The sequence below is a fragment of the Pectinophora gossypiella genome, chromosome 17 (assembly GCF_024362695.1).
Source record: "Pectinophora gossypiella chromosome 17, ilPecGoss1.1, whole genome shotgun sequence".
Taxonomy (NCBI): domain Eukaryota; kingdom Metazoa; phylum Arthropoda; class Insecta; order Lepidoptera; family Gelechiidae; genus Pectinophora; species Pectinophora gossypiella.
In genome coordinates, this window is record NC_065420.1 from 3686732 (window position 1) to 3707878 (window position 21147).

Consider the following 21147-nt stretch of genomic DNA (forward strand, 5'->3'; position numbering starts at 1 on the left):
TTAAAGCGTTAGGCTCACAGTCTCGAGGTCCGTGTTCGATTCCCGATCAGAACAATGTCGAATACACTTTGTGAGGCTGTCTTTTGTTTGATTAGGACTATGTAGGCTTGAATCACCTGATTGTACGAAAAATTAATATGATTCTGTGCTTCGGAGGGCTCGTTAAGCCGTTGGTTCTGGCTATTAACCGTAAAAACGACTCCAACAACCCGCAGTGGAGTAGCGTGGTGGAGTATGCTCTATACCCCCTCCGATTTATTGAGGGGAGGGGATTGAGGAGGGGGGGATCTTATATTGATAATATAAATGCAACGTTATGCCACGTAATGTATGTAATAAAAATATAATATATTTATTTTATTATATTTATTATTTGTAAGCGCACAAATTTATTAACAAATTTGTAATAAATATGTGTAAGCTTTTTATTATTTATTACGTTGATAAACTCACTCTGATTTCATCTATTTAATTTACTCAATAATTCAATACTTTATGAAGGAGAAATGCGCGGCACTTTTTTAACGTAATTTATTGCAATTTTATTTATTATTTATTTATTTGTACACAATAAAACAGACACAAGAAACATACAAAGAAAACAGATAGTACAGGTAATTTTGCCCCAGATGGTATTAAAAACTTAACCAGTTTATTTTATGGATATGCATTGATAGCTGTCTCCATAAACGAAGCTACCTAGCGAACGCTTCGTCCCGTCAAGTCCCTTCAAACCCCTGAATCCGCCACTGCTTCATACATTAAACAATGTTACATTGCTTAAACAAGAACGGGAATAGGTTATTATTAAAACAACTTGTACCCGGTAAGCTGGTGGGTAATCCTCTTAATGTACTACAAAGTAGGTCAAAAGTAAGGAATTAGAAAATCTAATATTCATAAGACCATTATAGACGGCGATATGGACAACCCACACGATGAGAAGACAAAAATACATTATAATTTCTTTAAATAACGCATATTTTCTAGTAATTTGAGACTCTTAGCACTTGTTACGGAATTTCATGATGGGTGAGTCAGTGACAGTCTGCCTCCGTAGTCCAGTGGTTGAGCGTTGTGCTCACGACCCGGAGGTCCCGGGTTTGATATTCCTGGTGGGACAATTCACAAAAAAACACTTTGTGATTCCTAGTTTGGTTAACACAGGCATCTTTTATAGTAAAATTATATAAAAAAAATTCTTACAGCTCTGTTCGCGACTTTTATTTTGAAAGGGACGAATGAAATGAATGTACTTACATAGAGAACGTAGTAGGCACAGATTATAAATTGTATGTCGTGAGTAGTGTCTTGTATTGTCGAGGTGTTCTGTGCATCTTGCTGTGGGGTCATGCTGCAAATGTCCAGAGCATTTTTGTTCTGCAAAAGCGGGCGATTCGGGCGATTTACAAATTGGGACCCAAGATGTCACTTAGAAATCAATTTAAAGAAATTAATATTTTAACTTTGGCATCACAATATATCTTTGAAAACTTAATATACTTATGTAAAAACATATAGGATTATTTGCAAAAAATAGCGATCGGCACATTGTTAATAACCGGAATAAAAATAAACTTGCTTCACAAGTCAGTCGATTACATAAGATTACTAAATCTTTTAAGGACAATGTATACGTTTTTACAATAAGATTCCCATTGACATTCAGAATTTGCTTTTCAACTGTTTTAAGACAGTAGTTAAACAAAAACTTTACAAAAAAGGTTATTATAAAGTTAGTGATTATTTAGAAGATATGAATGCATGGGATTCACTGTCTGAGAACTGATATTAGGCAGCTAAATTACTCAATTGTATACCAATATTTAATGTCTATTTTTATTTTTTTTTAAAGAACGTCTAGGGCCCTGTGCCGAGGTTTTTCTTGCCGCTTCTTTTCCCCGGCTATACAGGTTGTGAGAAGCTGCAGTAGTTTTAGGCGGATGAGACGTTCGTTATGTAAAATTGACAATTCAAAGTGTAACTATGTTACCTATTTGAATTTAAAAGATATTTTTGAATTTGAATTGAATTTGTGTGAGGTGCCCGCGGCGTGGCGTGTGACGTAAAATATATAACCAATGATTATTTCCAGGACATCACGGCACATCGCGCGCTCGGGGGTGGCGAGCGGGAGTGCAGCCGTCGGCTGACGTCACAGCCAACAACTCAGTCAGCAATATCACTGCCCAGCTCGGGGGCACTGCCTATCTTCACTGCTTGGTCGGCCATTTGAGTGAACGAGGGGTAAGTTATACAATCAAATATTTTATTGCACACACATAAGTACACATAGAAAGATTTCCTTCAGGCGACCAGAGATAGGAAGTATTTATTGTGTTATTTGTAAAATCGCAAGGCAAGACAGAGATATGGTGTAAAAGACGATATAGTGACTAAGATTGAGAAGCGAATTTTAGGTTGGTTTGGACACTTAGAGCGGATGAAGGATAATAGAATTGCTAAAGCGGTATATAAAGCGAAAGTTGATGGTAGGGCTGGCAGAGGAAGACCTAGAGATGTCCTTAGGAAAGGTTTAGTACGATCTACGCTGAACCGTCGTGTGTGTATGAAGTGATTGATGAATGTGGAGGGAGCAAGACTAGTGTGTCAGGATGGAAGCAAATAGAATTCCCTGCTTATCACGGTGGGAAATAGGCATGAGTTTATGTATGGTGTAAAATCGCATAATAGTTAGTAAATTATGTAGTTATTAAATTACGAATATAACTATTGCTAATTTAAATATCTGTATTTTGAAATTTATTTATTTATAAATTTGATTAAATTAACAAACAAAAATCAATCAAGATTATTAAAGACATATTAATTAGGACGACCCACGATTAACTTAAAAATTCTACACGTTTAACAAATCAATTTATCATCTCCATAGCATTATTCAGTTTTTCCCAGGGTCCGCTTACCTAACCTGAAGATTTGACAGGTCCGATTTTTTACAGAAGCGACTCCCTGTCTGACCTTCCAAACCGCGAAGGGAAAACCAGCCCAATACAGGTTAGGTCACATGTATAGGTTTCTGCACGATGTTTTCCTTCACCGCTGAGCACGTGATAATCATTTATGATCCAAACATGAGTTCCAAAACAAATTCGACAATCATTGGTTTCCGCCTGTGCTGGATTGGAACCTGCGACCTCAAAGTGAGAAGCAAGCGTTTTACCAACTGGGCTACCGCGGCTTTAACAAAACAATAATATTATTAAAAAAATACACCGACCTAAGAATATTGAGCAAGCAAGGAGTTGAACAGTGTTAGTAGGCTGTTACTTAATCAATAATCAATAATTTAAGCTGTAAAACTGATTCTAATTTTCAAAATAGAAATCTGTTTTCGACGTGGACTAAGTAACTTTTACCTCTAGACTGTTACTTTCTGATTCAATTATCCACTTTGTTTCCACCCACCAAGTCTTTGTTTACCTTGGCAAATACAATTTGGTGCCGTGACCGGAATTCTTAATTAATTTGTCCATTCAATTATCTCGATCTAAATTTTTAAGCAATTGTAGTTGAAAGTGTGTTTACCTTTTCTTTTCAAAGGTCAAAGGTTGGTACTACTAATTACTTTTACTTATTTATTCGTACACAATAAAAGGGAGTAAAATCTACTTAGGTTTATTAACTACTTCTTAAATGGGCTAGGAATTACTTCTCTGGTGAACTGGGAGTAATACACACAAAACAAGAAACACACAGAACATGAAGCACAAAGCATAAAACACAGAGAACATGAAACACAGAACATAAAATACACAGACCATGAAACACACAGAACATGAATAGTATCTAAGGCAGAACGCTTAAGCCTCACTTTGAGGTCGCAGGTTTGAATCCCAGCATGGGTCTAAACAAATGATTTTTTAATTTGGTTTCGAATTCATGTTTGGATTATAAATGATTATCACGTGCTCAGCGGTTAAGGAAAACATCGTGAGGTAACCGATATACCCGAGAAATTCATTTCATAACCTAACCTAACCTGTATTGGGATAACACTAGGGAGAAAATGAAGTATCTGAGTATTTTAATATAACGGTACCTAGTTTATTTACTTATTAAATGGGACGTTATACGAGTTATACGACTCTCCCAGCAGATTTACGTTTCCTACTCTTTTATGATCGTGGTAAAACCCGTTTTAAATTCATACAACATCAAATATTTTCCACGTGTATTCTTCGTTGCTGACGTTAATATGATGTTTCCCGTACCGCGTATGAAAAACGAAGAGTTCTTACGAACACTACGTCTAGAGTATTTTGCGTAATACGCTATTTCGTATAAAACGAACTTAAAATGTGTTGCTTATCATCCCCGGCAAGTGGTAGGAGCCGAGTAAGGCGATTGTCATACGACAAGGCAGTCGGCTAAATCGTATTCACTTATACAGGGTATTAGTGACATCGTAACGATTACTGAGAGGCATGATTTAAACCATAATTCTGAGTTGATATCAAGTGTTTTTCTCCGTCGCAAAAGTATGTAAGTAACTGTAAATACCATAAAAAAAAACCAATAATTTTCATGAATTTTCCGACAGAAACTTCCACTCAGAATAATGATCCAAATAATTCTAAGCGTTACATTGTTAGGAACACCCATAAATACTTATGTGGCTACTTGCACGGTAAGTGACATCGTAACGTATCAGTATACGTTGGAGGAGGATGATTCAGCTCATTATTCTGAGTTAATATCAAGTTGAATTTTCCAAACAATATCAAGTTGAAATTTGTGACGGAAAATTCCACTTGATATCAACTCAGAATCATGATCTGTATCATCCCTCGCAGTTTTCGTTACGATGTCACTAACACCCTTTATAGCGAGGCTGTAAGTTGCAATCTGACGCCATGTTTCCCTGCCTATTCCATTAGGGATTAGTGGCACGAGTGTTCGTATGTTAATATGTTACTCGTTTATTTTTCAGCAAGTCTCGTGGATCAGGAAACGTGACTGGCATATATTGAGCTCAGGGAAATTCACCTACACCAATGATGAACGGTTTCAGGTAAGATTAGTTCTTTGATGTATCTGTAGACACGCAAATTGGAAAAATATCATTTATATCCCGGTTACTAAGTGATGTAAGTATGTAGTCGTTACATGAGCCATGTCAGGGGCCTTTGACGGCTCAATAATAACCCTGACACCAGGGTTGATAAGGTTGGTAATCTACCTTGTAATCCACACGATAAGAAGAAGACAATCTATACTACACAGCCAAATTACTGAAATTGTACGGTCACGAGCATTAATATGTATACACTTTGGTACCATGTCACATTAACTTTTTTGACAAATTGAACTGTAAGTCTCACTATATGTCAAATATGTTAGTGCGACAGAGTCCTAAAGTGGGTACATTATATTGCTCATGACTGTACTACCACTACTACTATATACTATACGTATGTTGTATTGTACTATTGTATTACTGTATTGTAATTGTACCTTTTGTAAGAACGTCAAGAGCCCAGGGCTGAGGTTACTTTTACAGAGGCGTTCGAAAACTGACAATCCAAAGAGTAACTGTTACGGACTGAATAGAGATATTTTTGAATTGATTCAACTCAGCGGCATCAGTAGCAATCGACAACCGATGCGCAAACCAACAATTGGTTATCCACGTTATAGGTATTCAAGTAAATGACAATACCGACCGTTTCAACGGATCGTCCGCGGAATTAACGTCCACAGCCTAAATGGTTATTGTGATCCGATGGTCACATTTTGTGGTCGAATTTGCCCGAATGTGGTCGGAATTGTGCCGAAATAGATCCATTTTGGTCGCTGATTAAATTCAATTTTGGAATATTTCAGGTTCTGCACGGTGAGGGATCCGAAGACTGGACGTTGCAGATCAAATTTGTCCAGAAAAGGGACAACGGGACTTACGAATGCCAGGTATTTTTTGCATTTGTTACACATTACAAAAAAATTACACCTTTTTACGATTTTCGTGCTTCACTCAGCAAAGTCCACAGAGTATCGTCGTGGTTCTTGCCACGACTAGTACTCAATGAGGCCCTTATACTGCAGGACGACCATAACCTTATGATTACTTCCACGAACATCTTTTCCTTTTTTATTTTGTAAAAAAATATATATAATTATTATTATTATTTATTTTAAAATTTTTTTTGTTAAAAAAAGTAATGTTATTATTTTTTACAAAAAGAAAATATAATTACTTCACGCAATAAGGAGTCCTTTTTTGACGTGACTTAACGTAGATTTGCCGCAGATGGCATTGACTTGACCGGAAAAATGGGGAGCGCCAGGGGCTCTCAACTGGTAAGGAGTCCTTCTCAATAAATCAATCAATAATCCTTTATTGCACAAAAACATGAACACAAGACGTGTACATACGACGTCCCGGCTTAATAAGAGCTGTGGATAAAATTTTCTCTTAGTGACATTATAAAAAGGCGGAAAATCTACAACAAGTCTCTTCAAAAAAAACAAAGAAAGACTTTTTATTCCTTGTGCTTTAACACACGACACAAAAACCTAAACGCGACTTAAATTAAAAATACTTTCCTCCACGGTCGCTCTGACACTATAAAATGACATAGGTAAAAGGGCGTATCCAAAACACGTCTTTTCACCCTATCTGAACACATAATCACCTAAACCTTTGTGCGATGTAATCCAATTCATTATCTGCCACATTCTCCCGAGCAAGATTATTAGGGAATGGTATATCTCGCAGGCATTCGATATTGCCTGTCTCTTGAGAATATAAAAATAACGATCAATTTTAAATAAATATTTTACCAAGGCTTGGGAATACTGAAGTCGTTGTCATTAACTACCTTTTTAGTAGGTACCCGTCGACTTAATTTACCTTGTTTCATTAACCATGTCAGGGACATTCTCACAACCACAACCCACTTGGACAGAAAACCAGAAAATCATAAAGCGTAGGTAGGTATATTAAATATAAACGTAATTACGCGGATGTATATACATATTACAAAAGTAAATATATTAAATGCACGATTTACCGGTAAAATTTAATTCGTAATTCATTTATTTGCAATAAACATAGTAGTTTGCAGTTGGTCAGCATTTAACATTTCGTCTACATTTTCAGTTAATAAAATAATAACATGCAAATAATAATCTGCAATAGTGCATGCAGGGATAATCGCCGGTTGGTGTCACACCACATTTAGATTAAATTGTCTTGAGGGGTCTCTACGTGTTAGCTTCGGCCCCACGCACGCCTTCCAACAGTCCGGGACTCCACAGTCCCGAGATTTGGAAACGACATACAAAATCATAACAGTGAAATAAAATTAAAAATTTTAAAAATTTTTTCGCTATTTGGTCTAATTTAGAAACTGTTGGGTAAAGATATCTACAAGCGCCTACAAGTACCTAAACACACATGACATCTGCAGGGTTGACATGCGTAAAGTGATAAAATCATCGATTGATTCAGTAAATTTTGCCGGAATCGATACACATACATTAACTCACGCCTATTTCCCACCGGGGTAAGCAGAGACTACAGAATTCAATTTGCTTCGATCCTGACACACTTTTCTTGCTTCCTCCCCATTCATCAATCGCTTCATACACGCACGCCGGGTCAGAGTAGATCGTATTAAACCTTTTCTAAGGACATCTCCATTTTGGTCAATGCAAGTCCTTCTCGGTCTACCTCTGCCGGAATCGATAAGTTTGTTTTTTCCCTAACATGCGTGCAACGTGATTTTGTTCGTGTGTTGACGGAACGACATCACTTGGTTTCACATATTAGCATCAATCGACAAAACGACATAATTAAATCGTCAGAATCGGTAAAACGACCGTGACAACATTTTATCACTTTGCGCATGTTAGTCCTACTGATATGAATCTCGCCGAGGGGTTTAATTTGGCTAATGGTTCGCAGTGAAATTACTACCATTGAGTCGGTCCAACCAACAGTGTAAAAGAGAACGCGCACCTAGACAAACCGCAGGATCCGCACGCCCCGAAGTCATCGCATTTTGCGACAAAATGCGGGTCGTGCGGCGCGAATAGGTGCGCGACGTTACATACGATGTCATACAAAGATTCATAACATGATGGCTACGGCGCGAGCGACTCCTGCGACGCATCTAGAAGCACGTTCACCAATTAATACATTATAAAGTATCTCATCTAATAACCATTAAATCGATATCTGCTTCTCTGGTAGACGAAATAAAGATAGAAAAAAACATAAAATGCATTTAAATATAAAAGGATACTTCATTCATTTAAAACATAAAAGCTCGAAAATAATAGTGTTACTTCTCGCTGTACACAGATAAAATAAAACATCTCAGTCTCATATCCCCATTTAAACGCGGTAAGAACCCGTTATTTGTGCTTTAATTGTGATAATAACCGCGTAAACTTAAAACAATGTATAAAATAAAATAAAACACTGCAAAATATAAAAAAGGAACTTTTATAAATGCGCAGTGATTTATAGACTCCTAACAAAATGTAAGCCGAAGATTTTCAATTTATTATCACAGTTTCATCTACTCCCCTTATGAGGAGAAAATGTGAAAAGAAAATCAAGTTTGGTATTCAATATGAGCTTGAAAAGATTTCATATACGCCAGGGTAAGAGGGATTACCTTAAACCCGCGACAATGCCTAGCCTCAAAATAGGCTGGTACAGTGACGTAGCTAGAGGGTGAGGCGGGTGCCACCCGTTTTGGGGTGACACCCAAGGATAAGTTAAAACATACTAATGATATTCCAAACATTGTAGCTCGACTGGGAATAAAGAACGCGTTAAACTGCTTATCTTACCTTACATATCGTCGAAACATACTGAGGAATAGTGCCCTTCCTAACACCATCATCATCATCATGATCAATTTAAGAGCCACGCTCTTGTCGGTGCAGCATTCTCCATGCTACTTTTTTAGGGAGAAATAGGGCAGTGGTTTCCCTCTTGCCTTCCGCCCCGCAGTACTCTGTCTGACGCAAGTGGGATGGCGCCCAGAGTAGTCAAACAAAGCCATACTAGGACTCCTTTCCTCCGCCTCTGAATAGTACTGACAGCTACTGCTGCCCTCTGTCAGGTTCCAGGTCCCTGTGACTTGCCCCTTCCGTCCTGCATTGCCGTACCGATGGTTCCCATCTTCGCCTCTGCAACCGTTGAGACTTTCCTAACATAATGAACATTAAATATAGGCCGTGGTAATCCGTTCTGTTTTTTCCTCTATGGAAGTGATACTTGGACACTGACACAGAAAGACAGAGAGATTCTCGAGGCCTTTAAAATGTAGTGGATAGAAAGAATAAGTTGGACAGTAAGGCTTACTAATGAGGAAATGCTAGTAAGAGTAAGGGAAAAGAGGCAAATATTGAAAGTTATCGAGGACACAAGAGGCAAGATGATTAGACCTATTTTTTGGGGTAACAGGTCGGGTGTCACCCGTCCTATTACGATACTCGTCACAATTTTCGTTGGTTTTCCTCTTTTTATGTTATTATTACGGATTATAGGTATATTCTTTGGTTTGTTTGCGTTTAAATAGCAAGAAGAAAACGATCCATTGAGATAATTACATCATATTGATATGTCAATTCGTAGAAGCAAAACATCCTGTTCGTCCTCTTTTTAGGATTCCGTAACCAACTGGCAAGAAACGGAACCCTTATAGAATCGTCATGTCTGTCTATCTGTCCGTCCGGATTTTTTTAGACTGTCTACCTGAGCGCCCTCGGATATGTTATTTCTTTTCTGTGTAAAATAATAATAACGTAAAATAACGTGTAATATAAAATAACGTCTTTTGTCCGACATAAAAAATCATGAAGATATTTTATTCCGATCTTCAACACAAAACATATTCCAAATTGGGGCAGTCAGAGTTAAGTACATCTATCGCAAGATGAACTGTGTACCTACGCTTCAACTGAGCTTTCTGTTAACGTGATAAGTGCTCACCTATCGCGGTCGAGCCAACAGTGTTAGTGAAAATAGCACTCAACATAAATTAATAATAATAACTCATTGGTGCAAGTCCGGTACCAGGACTTGAACCGACGCCCCCAACCCCCCAACCGATCTTTAAAACTTCGTACTATCAAAAGTTACAAGTGCCGAAATCTTGCAGCCCTGCCAACTACACTGGATATCACGGGAGTTAGATTATGCATTGTATATTAGAGTTAGTTAGTCTAGGTTGGTTGCAGAGACGAAAATGGGAGCCATCGGTACAGTAATGCAGGACGGAAGGGGCAAGTCACAGGGACTGTAACCTGGAACCTGACAGATAACAGCAATAACTGTCAGTACTATTCAGATACGGAGGATAGGAGTCCTAGTACGGCTTTGAAATAGACTACTCTGGGCGCCATCCCACTCGCGTCAGACACAGTACTGCCGGGCGGAAGGCAAGAGGGAAACCACTGCCCTATTTTTCCTTAAAATATTGCACGGAGAGGAATTCTACACCGACAAGAGCATGTGGCTTTTGGTGATGATGATTGTAGTACAAAACCTACAATAATCCCACAGCTGGGGTTATCAAAGATTTAAAGGTTATTCTCAGAAGCAGCCAAAAAGCAATTTTAAAGTAAAATAATTCCAGTACGTTTCCAGTTCGCTTTGTTCCCTCGTACGAATTCAGGGTCTATAGAGAGTTAACGTCCATATCTTAAAAATGTATCTCGGAACGTGCCGGCCCAAAGACGTGCATACGAGATAATTTGGCTGCGAGATGCCCTGAATATTTCAGTTCTCCAGAGAGAACGTATGGCTGTAACATCCACAATAAATGATTGCGAAATTGTCTTTGAAGTTGGGAACGGTTCAGCTACAATTTCTTACTCACTTCTTCTGTCCTGTGGCTTGTGAGATCAATGACCTCATTCATTCTGGTGTGAGGTTTATCATTGAGCTGCCCAAGGCCCCTGACATATGACGACTACATACTTACGTAAGTAAATAGTAGCCGGGACCAACTGCCCTCCGAAGCACGGAACATCATACTTTCGGACAATCGCATGATCAGCCTGCAATGTTATATGCGAACTAGCAATGATAAAGTGACTTTTGTGCTAAGCCCCTACTGACATTCAAACTTTTTTCTATGACAACGGTACAATCGAATAAAAGAAATAAATAAACAAGCGACGTAAAGATCTTGATCCAGGATATATGAAAACATTTTTTTTTTTTTTTTTTTTGACGTGACTTATTGTAGATTTGCCGCAGATGGCATTAACTACTTGGCCGGACAAATGGGGAGCGCTGAAGGCTCTCACCCGGTACAACGTTTAAGACAACAGGCCTGAGGGTGCCCAGTTGGGCGCGAACCTCGGCTCAGGGCGTCGTCTGAGAGGATAAATATTTGAAAGAATTAATCGACCCTAGTGGGTCGATAGCGATAAGCGCTGAATGAGGGAAATCGTCGACCACGCCGGCGGGGTCGGTATCGGGGACCTGAAGTGTTTGGTGTCGCGAGCTGATTGGCTGCCTCTATGGCTAGAGTGATCGGGTCGTCGGGATCGTATATTACGTCCTTCGGACGCCGATACTTTTCAGTACCGTCCCTAAGCGGAATGTACTCGGAAGCCGCAACTACCAGGGGATTTGGGTGGTGCGGAGCAGAATCGAAAAAACGTTTGGAAACTAATTTGAGCCATTGGGCAATGGTTGGCAGACCTAGGTCAATGTGCAGATTTTCATTGCGAAGGAACCACGGAGCTCCCGTGGCTTTCCGCATGAAACGATTTTGTAATATGAAAACCATTATACAGATCCAATACAGATCAAGGCCCAAACCCACGATCACGACACACGAGCGACGGATCATCATCTGAACTGCAGGAATAATGGGTGCCATAAAACGTTCATAATTCACAAAAGCATCCCTCCATGATGGTGACACAGCACAAAACACAACAACGAAACAATAATAGTCCAGGGATCATATAAATGAATACACTGTGACACCAATTAACAGAAAATTGGAAAAAAACATTGCGTAAATAATTATATATTCATGTTTGCGCGACGAATCGAATTTAACAAAGGGTACCTTAATCTGACAGACAAGGGAAAATTTTAATTAACGCCACATATAAGCAGACCCTTAGGGCCCTATCTCACTAGGCCACCATGATGGTGCCACCGCGGTTACGCCGCGGTTAATCTGTGCACTTGTGTAAAGGGTACCTCAGTTGCGCAACCAATTTGTTACCGGCAACCAAATTCTGAATAATTTCCAGTGGCGCAACCATGGTGTGCCAGTGTGAAAGCGCCCTTACAGCCAGGGCTTAATATAAAAAATTGACTGCGAATTTACGAAATTGGATTATTTTTATGTAGATATCGCGTTTGATCGTTTTAATTTTATTCCGGGGACGTTCGACCTTTTTTATGGGAACGAATGGTGAAAAGCTGCGACCTATTTGTATTGAGATCGCGATGTTTGGCTCGTGACCGTATCTAATATTATAATGAGATCGAGCTCCGGCCGTTCTTCTTTTTGTTCCTAGTCCCTTGAAACTCAACAGTTTCTGGAGCGAATCCTAAGTTTTAAATGAGAGTTTTGAGCTCAAGCAAACGAGGTTTTTTGTATGAAGTGTCCCTACCTCGTTTCACACAGATACTGCACATTGACGTTATCGTACACGCGCATCGTACACACAGATGTGTGTGTGACGTCTGACGCCCATACGATTGAAGACGGTGGTGAGTGGAGAGTTGCCGTTCTGTACAAAGTATTATTCTTATTCTATGGCTCAAGTCACTGCAGTCCTGTGGTTCACGGCCTTGCTACTCAGACGCCGATTCGAACCCGATACCTTTTTTTTTGACGTGACTTATTGTAATTTGCCGCAGGTGGCATTAACTACTTCGCTGGACAAAACCCGATACCGGACTTACACCATTGAGTTACAAATTTACCTTAAGGCAGTTTTCACTAACACAGTTGGCTTGACCATTATAGACGGTGACGGCTCACCACTTATGTTGGTCTAACAGCAAGCTCGGTGAGGCGTGGGTGCTTTGTACATCTTGCCATGGATGTACCTCAGACTTCTCCAATTGGGATATAGTCGTACATACATACATACATAAACTCACGCCTATTTCCCACCGGGGTAAGCAGAGACTATAGAATTCTATTTGCTTCGATCCTGACACACTTCTAACACTCACTTCTTCTTCTTCTCCTTCTTCTTCTTCGTGGGATATAATCGTGAGTTTACGTTATGTGTATGTTTTAAACACAAACAGCTAGATGTGTGTAATGAAATGTGTGTGTGTGTGTGTGTGTGTGTGTGTGTGTGTGTGTGTGAGAGAGAGAGAGAGAGAGTGTGTGTGAGTGACAGGGTGTGTGTGTGAAATTTGCGTGTGTGGTTCAAATTCAAATTCAAATTCAAAAATATCTTTATTCAGTAGGTAACATAGTTACACTTTGAATCGTCAATTTTTACATAACGAACGTCTCATCCGCCTAAAACTACTGCAGCTTCTCACAACCTGTATAGCCGGGGAAAAGAAGCTGCAAGAAAAACCTCGGCACAGGGCTCTAGACGTTCTTTAAAAAAATATTCATCACATAGTGTATTAATATCATCATCATCATCATCCAAGCCGTGTCCGGCGACGGCCCTAAATGTCTATCCCAGGTCGATGTTGGTCGGTATTAATATATTATGTAAGCATTCGTGTTGTACACAAGCTCTGCAAGAAAAGAAACCTCATGGGGTCGCTTTCATACTTTTAGATGAGAGTTTTAATTTCTTTACCAAATGACTTAATCAATTTCCATTAATTCTATGGAAAATGGAAAGCAATTTCACTTAAATCTTTAATCGGTCCAATCCACGGGGGCAGTATTCAATTACGTGATTGTTCAATTGATTAAAATGTGGAGCTATAAAATAAACGTTTTTCTTTCTTAAATTAAATTAACATTACATAAGCTCACGACTACATCCCAATTGGGGTAGGCAGAGGTACATCCACCGCGAGATGAACTAAGTAGAAGTACCCAAACCTCACCGAGCTTTCTGTTAGACCATCGAAATGAAATGGCAATTACAGCTGACATGTATATAGTTACATAAGATCCCGCCTATTTCCCGCTGGGGTAGGCAGACACTACGGAAATCCACACACTCCACATACTTATTAAGATCGCAGAAAGGAACTAAAAATAGTTTCCCAGAGATAAAATTATCGATCGATTTAATAAATTTTGTCGCAATCGATAAGTTCGTTTTTTCCTAATATGCGTGAAACGTGAATTTTTTCGTATTTTGACAGAACGTCAGGACTTATTTTGGTTCACATATTAACACCAATCGATAAAACGACATAATTATACCGTCAGAATCGATAAAATGACCGTGACAAAATGTTATCACGCTGTGTATGTTAGCTCTACTGGCTAATGTTCCATCAGTAATCCAACTCTGGACCTCCATTCAGTTTATGAACCGAATGCATATAACCCGGGTGTTTTCAAGGCCAAAGTGAACAGGCACCTTCTGGGCGAGCTCCATCTTAGGCCTCGTCAATGCCTTCGGGCAAGTCTGGGGCCAAAAGCAAACCCAACAAAGGTAAAAAATGCCCTTTTTGTACAAAATTGATTGCTTTTCTTAACATCCCATATCATGCAGGAAACAAATAGAATCATATTATTTTTTCCTCTATTCTCTTACCTCCCGATTCCCGACACCCTTAACACCCGAACAACTTAACGTTTATCCATTTATACAATATTATACCAAAAGAAAGGGTTATTCTAACATTTTGTTATTTTATTACTCGCATTGTATCTCTAAAAAGCTTTAGGTAAATAAAGAGAATAAGGACCGATGGTTATACATGAGGGCCCGCAAAACAATCAAGTTGAGACGTGACTTGACTGTAACTAATGTCCTCAAGTTAGGTACGATACAATGCCTTTTCTAGTATGTTAGTTTTGGGTGTGACTCAGAGAAATTATAAACAGCCGGGTCTGCGTGACAACCGCGCCGCGCCCGACGCAAATTATATCGAGCGCGTGGACCAATAAACTATACGAATGCTATCTACGTATATGGACGTCAAACGGGTATTAGTCGAAGCGCTCAATATAATTCGCGCCGCGCGCGGCACGGTTGTCAAGCAGACCCGGCAGGAGTTGCTAACCGCACGCTTTCCCCTCTACCGAAGTACATAAAAATGATTTGTTCGTGTTATGTTATTTTATAGAGAGACGACGTTCTTATGAGTGTATGGTGGTGAGTGGTGTGTTGTAATGTGTTAAGTCGTTATGGTTCCATTTACTACTTACTGATGTAAGTAAGTAGTCGTATATGGGCCATATCAGGGGCCTGTGGTGGCTCAATAGTAACTCTGACACCAGGGTTAAACCCCGATAGCGACCCCGCCGGCGTGGTCGACGATTTCCCTCATTCAGAGCTTATCGCTATCGATCCACTAGGGTCGATTAATTCAAATATTTTCCTCTCAGACGACGCCCTGAGACGATGTTCGCGCCCAACTGGGCACCCTCAGGCCTGTTGTCTTAAATTTTGTACCGGGTGAAAACCCTCAGCGCTCCACATTTGTCCGGCCAAGTAGTTAATGCTATTTGTCAAAAACACCAGGGGTGATAATCCACCTCACAACCCACACTTAAGGAGAAAATTGAACCTAAAAAATCTGATTCGGACCGGACCTGAACCTGGAGCTCTTGTCAAGCCGGGACGAGCGTGTTCAGTAATATTTTTTTCTGTGCGTTTGCCTAATCACGGGTGAATCTTATAAAAACAATAAGGCACCTAGTGTCGCCTCTTTTATATTGCCGTGCACTTGCAGGGCGTCACATGTACCTTTTTACTATGTTCCACCTTAATTTATGTATGTGACATGCAATAAATGAATATTAATATGAAACATTATTGAATTGATCGTTTTCTTATAGTTCGAAAGACACGTTTACAGGCATTTAAGTTTCACTACCTTTCGGGAATCGAACCTGCAGCCTTGAGAAAACATAACGGCCTCAGTCATGTAAAACACCCGGTCCTAATATCGCCGGATCAGAATATCTCGAACAATAAAACCGGCCACCATAAAACGGAACCCTTGATGTAACATTTGCCATAATACTAACAGGCGTGTTTCAATACAATAAATTGAAGGGTTACGGCCTCCGTGGTCCAGTGGTTGAGCGTTGGGCTCACGATCCGGAAGTCCCCGGTTCGAATCCCGGTGGGGACATATCACAAAAACCACTTAGTGATCCCTATGTTTGGTTAGGACATTACAGGCTGATCACCGATTGTCCAAAAGCCGTTGCTCCCGGTTACTAATTACTGATGTAAGTATGTACTTAGTCGTTACATGAGCCATGTCAGGGGCCTTTGGCGGCTCAATAATAACCCTGACACCAGAGTTGATGAGGTTGGTATTCACCTCACAACCCACACGATAAGAAGGAGAAAAGTTGCCCGCCCAGTGCAGCGTAATAGGCTAGTTTCCAACTAGTCAAATCAGTTACTTTTTACTAAACGTCAAAACACGAAATTACTATGCAATTTATTCGAATCACCAACCTGTAACGTCATTGAAAAACGTGACAAAATGTCGTACTTATTATTACATTTTGCTTTATTGAAATTCATAAATAAGTTAAATAGAAAATTGGAAAACGTTTTTTGTCACCTTTAGATCTGTCTTTATTTAGTAAATCAGAATTTCATAATTTATTTATGACTTAGGAAATTACCCAATTCCGCTGCAGCGCGATCTCTTTGCTTTTCAAAGTCATATCTTTAAAAATGCGCGTTATTCCAAAATTTGAAATGATGGTCTTTCCAGCCTACGTTCACCAAAAACAATATAGATGGAGTTATACAGCTTTAACGTGATATTGGTGCTAATTCCTGTAAATACCATCTAATTTAATTTTAAGTTATATCTGTCATTTTCTTATCCGCCGAAAAGGAAAGGGACGGGTAATCGACAAGCATAAAATTTATGGAACACACGTCAATTTTAAGCACAAATCTAAACCAACCGTCTAAAAATTTTACATCCGTCAATAACCCGACACAGTTAAGTAGACAGCACGTCAAACGGATTGCATACCAGGGACGTACCTTTTGATTCGGCCAGGTTATTCATTCCTTTACTCATTCTTCCTAAAATTAAGAGCTGTGAATCATCCGTCCCTTTCTTTTTCGACGGATATGAAAATGACGGATATAACTTAAAATAAAATTAGGCGGTGTCTGCAGGAATCGGGGCCAATTACCTATTTTCTTGTTACTCGGGTACATAATTATTCCAAAATAAAATGTACTTAATGGCAGAACAACCATATATAAAAATAATTGTTGCTTGATATTTATAACTCAACCGGAGGAGTTATGGAGCATACTCCACCACGCTGCTGCACTGCGGGTTGGTGGAGGTGTTTTTACGGCTAATAGCCGGGACCAACGGCTTAACGTGCATTGATCAATTTGTATTTAAAACTACTTACCCTACTTTATCTACTTACAACGGTAGGAAATAGACGTGAGTTTATGTATGTATGTACTAAATTATAAGATCCATCCATAATATATGTGTGTTTATTGTGTTAGATAACCACTTATCTATGACAATCTTGTATTGTACATGTGTTGTATAATAAATACATATACTTACATTGTGCTTTTACTGAATACAAAAGAAGATTTTAATTTAAATACTACGAAAAAGTTTGAGGATTTAAATTCTCCAGGACAATTAAACAATTAAAACTCAAGTGGGAGAATTGTTCACGGTCTATAAAGTCAAAATGACTTGCAGAGCTTTCAGGCTTGGCACAAAGGAACAATGAGTTAAAAAAAAGAATAATTGTACGCTAGGTTTGTAACGTTTGGCATTCTCTTTGACCTCTGTCAGGACTACGGTATAAAAGAATTGGACGCCCTTCCTACAGTTGCGTCTAAAAATAGCTTAAAAATATGTACGAAAACCTGTGACATTACTTTGTTTTGTTTTTTGTTTTGGTTTTCTTCGAAGGGTAAGGCAAAGGGAACTATGCTCATACAGCCATGTCTTACGTATTTTATTTCTTGATGATTAATGAAATGATGAAAAGTGATGATGATGAAACCTAAGCCCCCACCCTCGGAGTAGACTCCTACTCCGAACCCCAAACGAATTAACTCAGAAGTCCGCATAAACTTTCGAGTTATGAAGCGGCTTGTTGGCACGAAGCGAAAATAGATAGATACACTTTGTTTATTGAATATTCCGATATAATAACACTATCGCGAATGTTCTCCGACTAACTTAATGTGATAATCAATGAAGAAAGCAACCGTCCCGTTTCCGTTCCCGCCAAAAAGTCTCAACCTAGTCAAATGAGATACTTTTTACGAAACGTCAAATCACAACGAAAGTTTTCTTCGGAGTTTTTATGGAAATACTGTTCTGTGACGTCATCAATAAAAGCGGTCAAACGTCGTACCCATTGTTACCTTTTTCATAAAAAAAAATCGAAGATTAGTCGAAAAGTAAAATGAGATTGATTTTCGATCATCTTAGACTGTCTTCTGTTTCTAGATTTATAAGCATTTTAAAATTTACTAAAATTTAGAAAAAAATCCACTTGATATTAACTCAGAATCATGGTCTCAATCATCCCCCTTAGTATTCGTTACGATGTTACTAACAGCCTGTATATTTTTAGAGGTCTTCACTACATAGCGACATACCGTCACACGTACGAATAATATAGCATATTTTTGGATGTAACCGTATTCTCTAAAGGGATGAGATGGGAATATTTCAACGAAATACATACTTACCGACAAATTATTAAGAACCTCCTTTGTTACCTGTTGAGGTTGATTTGGCATTGAAAAAAAGAAAGAAAGAAAGAAAGAAACGTAGTTGCCTGTAGTTATTAGGTATTTACCTACTTACAGATACATAGATATGCTAATGGAAAGTTAGATAATGTTTTTTTTATTTAAAACAGTATGTTTAACTAATGGATGCTTTAAGGGTTCAAAAAATGCAATTCCTATATGTTTATTATGTATGTGGGAACGGAACGTAAGCTGAATGGAACGGAGAAGAAAGAGAGGGTGTGCGAAAGGGACGGGGAGTGTGATGGCGGTTGAAGATGAGTGTGCGTGCGGGGTCGGATTTTTAATTCTTTTAAAAATAGAAAAAGACGATTATTTGCAAACCTAAGTTTTATTTCCGCCATCCCTCATGTATAATGTTTATTTTATTTTGTCCTTTTGATTTTATAAGTTTCTTTTCCTTTCTTTAAAACAGGCTTTTTAACTAATGGATGTTTTATTGGTGATACAATATTGTTTTAAAGGTCAGCTGACTTTGTTCACGGTATGTTCGCCTTAATACCACCCTGTATTATCTCCTGGTTTCAGGGTAGAGGAAACAAGATATCCTCCGGCGGGTCTTGACCCCCGATATTGCAAATTGCTTCCTTCCATGTTGTAAGATGTTACAGATAAGATTCGTTATCTCAAAAGAAGGTTTTACTTATCTCCAAGATTTTCATACTTTGGATTATAAAAGGGCATTCAGTCTTACGACTTTACTAGCAAATACTTATGAAAGGAGCTCGGTGGCGCAGCGGTAAACGCGCTCCGTCTGCGATTGTTGAAGTTAAGCAACTTTCGCAAAGGCCGGTCATAGGATGGGTGACCACAAATAAAAAGTTTTGATCTCGAGCTCCTCCGTGCTTCGGAAGGCACGTTAAGCCGTTGGTCCCGGCAGCATTAGCAGTCGTTAATAACCATCAATTCGCACTGGGCCCGCGTGATGGTTTAAGGCCCGATCTCCCTATCCATCCATAGGGAAGGCCCGTGCCCCAGAGTGGGGACGTTAATGGGCTGATGAAGACTTGTGAAAGGAAACAGAAACTGGTGCAATGGAAACTCCATGTTCGTCTTAGGATTTCCACATATACATACATAAACTCACGCCTATTTCCCACCGGAGTAAGCAGAGACTATGGAATTCCATTCGCTTCGATCCTGGCATACTTATCTTGCTTCCTCCACATTTATCAGTCAACTTCATGATCAAAAATAGCTACAAGTTATCCTCGGATTATTGTGGCTCTGCCCACCTCATTAGAGGTTACAGTCGTGAGTATAATTATACTCACAACCTGTATACATAATTATGTATACAGGGTGTTAGTGACATCGTCACGAATACTGAGGGGGATGATTCAGACCATGATTCTGAGTTGATAATATCAAGTGGAGTTTACTGTCGGAAAATTTATAAACACTTTAGTGTTTTTTAAAATTATTTTTCTTTCCATACTTTTGCTACGGAAAATTCCACTTGAAATCAACTCATAATCATAGCCTGAATCATCCCTCAAAGTTTAGTTACGATGTCACTAACACCTTGTATATGTATGTATGACACATAATAATTATGTCTGTTCCTCCATTAACAAAAGACATGTATTAAATCATTTCATCAATCACATTGGGCTAACGTAAAACTCGGTGAGGTGTGGGTACTTAGTTCATCTTGCGATGGATGTACCTCCGACTACCCCCTTGGGACTTGTGCTTATGTTATGTTGAAAAAGGAATGGAATGCTATCTTCCCGGGTATTTTGTAAAAAACTGTCAGATGCATTGCCGCCAAACGTCGTAGTTACATCAATAAGTAGTAACTGGGACCAATGACTTCCAAAGCACGGATTATCTTACTTTCGGGTAATCGGGTGATCAGATTAGTCTACAATGTCCTAATCAAACCAGCGCTCACAAAGTGATGTTTGTGATATATTCCCCTTGATATTCGAAACCGGGACCACGACCCGGAGGTCGTGAGCCCTACGCTCAACCACTGCGCCACGAAAGCCGTGAACATAATATACAGGGTGTTAGTGACATCGTAACGAAAACTTTGAGGGGTGGTTCAGGCCATGATTCTGAGTTGATATCAAGTAGAAATTTCCGTCGCAAAAGTATGGATTGGAAAATAATTAAAAAGAAAAGAAAAATTTTCAAGAATTTTTTGACACGAAATTCCACTTGATATCAACTCAGAATCATGGTCTGAACCATCCCCCTCAGTATTCGTTACGGTGTCACTAACACCCATACCTA

The 21147-nt window shown here is 39.1% G+C and overlaps 1 protein-coding gene across 3 annotated transcripts in view; it reads left to right on the forward strand.

The window, feature by feature from the left end:
• The window catches only part of LOC126374417 (hemicentin-2-like), a 418670-nt gene that overhangs the window by 391402 nt on the left and 6121 nt on the right, over window positions 1-21147 (forward strand). For all 3 annotated transcript variants that reach the window (XM_050021062.1, XM_050021061.1, XM_050021063.1), the window contains 3 exons: window positions 2096-2247; window positions 4955-5035; window positions 5848-5931. In XM_050021062.1, the coding sequence (XP_049877019.1) occupies window positions 2096-2247; window positions 4955-5035; window positions 5848-5931 (317 nt within the window). The remainder of the gene's footprint in view (window positions 1-2095; window positions 2248-4954; window positions 5036-5847; window positions 5932-21147) is intronic.